This window comes from Ustilago hordei, assembly GCF_900519145.1.
Source record: "Ustilago hordei strain Uho2 genome assembly, contig: UHO2_contig_23, whole genome shotgun sequence".
Taxonomy (NCBI): Eukaryota; Fungi; Basidiomycota; class Ustilaginomycetes; order Ustilaginales; family Ustilaginaceae; genus Ustilago; species Ustilago hordei.
This window is the reverse complement of record NW_024545265.1, coordinates 401,362-405,542: the sequence shown is the minus strand read 5'-3', so window position 1 is coordinate 405,542 and position 4,181 is coordinate 401,362. Positions and strand designations below refer to the sequence as shown.

Sequence of the window (4,181 nt, the reverse complement as noted above, 5' to 3'; positions counted from 1 at the left end):
GGGTGATACTTCACTGTATCTGTTCAAAAAAGTCGTTTTTTGTCCAAAAAATCCTCAAGATTCTTCAAGATTGGACCCAAATCTCAAGCGATTTCGCTCAAATTTTGCATCAAGACACTCGAGGCTGTTCTCCAACAGTCTGCCGAAGCATTTGGCTTGAAGTAATTTTTCCACTTTTCTGTGATTTCTTTTATACTTCACTTTTCATTTCACTATAGTGCATCCTATATACATTGTCAGGAGCTGCGCTTTTCAGGATTTGCTCTTCTATTTATTGCTTATCAGTATCTCAAAAGCAAAGTCCATAGCATTAGTTTAGAGTGGTTTCTGCATTCACTTTGTTTTGCTGCTGGTTTTTTTACCGCTCTTGGTTTTTCCAGCAATATCACCCTTCAAGATGGTGACCAACAAGGCCAACAAGCGTCCTGAAGGGACTCAGGGACATGCTACACACTCGAGAGGCTTCTCCAGTGAAAAGGAACGAAACAAGGCAGAGAAAAGAGTCAAGAATGACCTTTCTGAGTTGAAAAAAGCTCTCAATGCTATGCCAACTTGCTCGAAACCGACTCTGAAGCCTCTCACTCTTGAATTAGCCAAGGGTATCATCAAGATGGACACTCCAAAGCGTCCTAAAAAGCAATCAAAGCTCCTTGTGAAACAGTACACGCCAAAGAGTGATCACTATCTAGGCTGGGACAATGCAAAGCAGGTGGGTGGTCTGACACTGAGCTCAAAGCTACAGAACCATTTGGCTAGAGTTGTGACCACTGCTCTTGATCTGAAGGAGTTCTTTCATGCAGAGCATCAGTTGCCTAAGCTCAGTGTGCAGCCCGACACCACTGGATTCCAGTCAGTGTGCTTTGTTGGTCAGGAAGATGTCATTCACCTGGTTGACAAGAACAGTCTCCACTATGCAAGTGTGGTCAAGAAGCCAGACTGTCCCAGGTTTGAAGAGATGTACCAGGAGTTCAGACGCCTCCAAGCTGAGCTTCCAAGGTCAGCTGGTGCACCAGTCGAGTCTCTGCATGGAGATTTCTTCACCTACCATCTCATGCTCAGTGGACAAGATTCAGCATGTATGCCTGGACCATACTTCAACCTGAAGTTTGTCAAGAACTACAGGGAGATGATCAAGTTCCTGCACAGCAAGCATGTCACAGCCCTCCGTGAATACTGCAACACATGCTTCTTTGAGTGCTTCCCTGAGCACGCAAGCCACTACATGGAGATTGGCAGCTCAGACCACTACTGTCCCCATGGTGCTTTCCTTTGGGCTCCTGCATTTCCCTCCATTGCCATCAACCAGGAGGGTCAGGCATACAGTCTGCCTCACAGAGACAGGCGTGACTATCTCCAAGGTCTGGCTGGTGTGTTCAGCTATGGTGACTATACCCAGCTGCAGATCAGCTTCACTGAGGCCAAGGTCAGCATTGACTTTCCTCCTGGTGCCCTCTGCTTTTTCCCGTCCCATGTGCTGCACCACTTCAACTCTCCAATACTGGAGGGAGAGACCCGTGGATCCATGACCATGTTCATGTCCAGTGATGTGGCCAAGTGGAAGGGCTATGATGGCAGAGCAGCCGACACCTCAGAGGAGCAGAAGCATGCTTACCGGCAAGAATGTCTTGAAGCCTGGAAGCTCTTCCAGCCTCTGCCTACCTTTCCCTGATGTGTCTTGCCTTGCTCCTGTGATACAACTCTGATTTGATGTTACTACTTGCAACTTTGTGTGCTGTGTGAAACTCTCACTCTTACCCGAGGCTATACTGCATCACCTTTACCATTCACTGTGTTAATGTGTGCAGCTACAACTACAACATGGAAGCATTCTCCATGGCTACAACAAAGATGGCATATGCAAGGGAAACTTTCTCTCCTTTGTATGTGAATGCACTGCAAAGGTCAAGTTCCAGCTGTGACATGTCCGAGCAATCAACTTTGAGTTCCTGGCAAATCCTCTCCCTGAACTCTTTGTGCCGGAGCACAACAGCTACTACTGGTAGCACAATATCAGCATACCTCTTTGTGCATCCCCTCATTGGAGCCAAGCTGCTGTTTGTGCAGGTGTGTATAGGAGTGTAACACATGTAGCAGGCAACTCCTTTTGGCTTGTCCCTCCTCATCCGATTCTTCACCTGACCAAGGTGAGTTCCGTTGATCTGACCTTCATGCCACTGAGGCATGCATGCCTCAATCAGGGGCCAACACTTGCATGATATGAAGGCATGGTCAGCACCATGCTTTCCAATGCAGCTATGCCGATGACCAAAGAGGTAGCAGAGGGAGCACTGCTTGGACAACTTGTGGAGAAGATCAATGGTGGAGGGGATGTCGACAGGGCTCTTGGCAGCATTACTTGGATGCTGAGCCAGTGAGCTGAGATCGGCCATGCCCTGCTGATACTGTATCTTCTGCAGAGAAGGAGGTAGAGACATTGCTGCATTGGACTTGTCGGACCTTGGAGGTGTGTTGATAGATGTCATTGGATTTGGCAGAGTCTTTGCATCACCTGCAACACATTGACTGCAGAGGTCACAGAGAGCAAGATCTGGCTGACTGAGACAGGTGAGGGGCATGCCATCCATGTAGCTAGAGATAGCTACATGTCTGCACACCTTCTCCTTGACATACAGATCAACCTTGTCCTCCAACTGTACACCATCATAGACCATCATCACTGCCTTGGCTGGCTGACCACTCCTGCCAGCATGTCCTGACTCCTGCACATAGCTGACCATATCATATGCTCCACCCATGTGCACAACCAAGTGTCAGGGGTCTCGCGCCTGAAACCCAGGTCGGTCTGTCGAGATACTCGGTGACTATCAAACTGTGCGACAGCTATTGTCTCGAGATACTCGGTGACTATCAAGTTGTGCAGTGACAGCAGGTGGCGTTTGTTGTATATACTATCGTAGGTTTCGGCTGACCTCTGTGGACACTCCGTTCAGGGGTAGCTCGGCACGATCAATATCAATGTTATGATGACACCAAGGTCTGGTGTGAGTGTTGATGATGATGAGGTTGATGGTGTTGGTGATGAGATTGGTGATGTCGATGATAATGAGGTTGATGGTGTTGGTGATAAGGTTGGTGGCGTCGATGATAATGAGGTTGATGGTGTTGGTGATAAGGTTGGTGGCGTCAACACGAGTGTCCAGTGTGTTGACTTGATGCTTGAAGTGATCCCCGGACCGCAGTGGACTACTGCCTTCGGTTCTATCTATATCCGGACCGCTAACCTGCTATGGGCGCCTTCGGACATCAGGTAGTGGTGATACAACACACACACTACGATGAGGAGCAACCTTGATAGATTGCTGCTATGCTGACTGAAACTAATGTATACTTATGCTGAAGTGATAACTAGTTATGGTGAGTAGAGTGGATGGGGATCCACTCGACCTATGATGATGAGAAAGCATGGTTATATACCTCTTCACAGCATCGCCAGCGATGCTGCTCCTGCTCTCTCTCCAGAGAGTACTTTCTTCATCGAGTACTGCTCAGGGGCCTCTCCTGCTTGGTACCCCTGTGCCTCTTGAGTGGTGTCGACTCCTTCGACACTGCTCCTCCTCCTCATGACCTGTGTCGACTCCTTCGACACTGCTCCTCCTCCTCATGACCTGTGTCGACTTCCTGTCTCTCGAGCCCCTGAGTGGTAACCATCTGAGCTTGGTCCTCCTCATGGCTGCGCCTGCTCTTTGAGCTTGGTCCTCCTCATGGCTGCGCCTGCTCTTTGAGCTTGGTCCTCCTCGTGGCTGTGCCTGGTCCTCCTCGCATATGGGCTCAGTGCTCCTTTGCATGTGAATCCATAGGAGTCCATGGTCTCCATGGAGACTGCACTACGACCATGCTCTCTACTGGTATCGACTAGGTCTTCGATACCTGTGCTCCGTCCATATGAACCAGTGACCCTCCTGCTTCTTGAGCATCCAGGCCCATGACACCAAGCTGACATGCTGAGGATTGATGCCAGTGCCAATGGCTGTTGTGCCCACCAAGACATGCTTGCTGTTATCCATCTCTGCTGCTGAAGAGGCAAGCCAGGACAAGAGGATAGCCTTTTTGTCTGCCTGATCCATTTCTGACCAGATACACTGGCAACTCAGCAACCTGGCTGTAGTCTCGGCAGCTATCCTTGAACGGCAGATGACCATGGTGGAGCCATGGGGATGGGA

At 49.4% G+C, this 4,181-nt stretch overlaps 1 protein-coding gene across 1 annotated transcript; it reads left to right on the top strand.

Annotated features, from left to right (window-relative positions):
- Window positions 1–397: 397 nt before the first annotated feature.
- UHO2_07117 (uncharacterized protein) lies at window positions 398–1,669 on the top strand (the record flags this gene model as incomplete). The annotated part of the gene is made up of 1 exon (XM_041556573.1): window positions 398–1,669. The coding sequence occupies one exon, from the start codon at window positions 398–400 to the stop codon at window positions 1,667–1,669; it is 1,272 nt and encodes a 423-aa protein (XP_041412507.1).
- Between the last annotated feature and the right edge of the window lie 2,512 nt (window positions 1,670–4,181).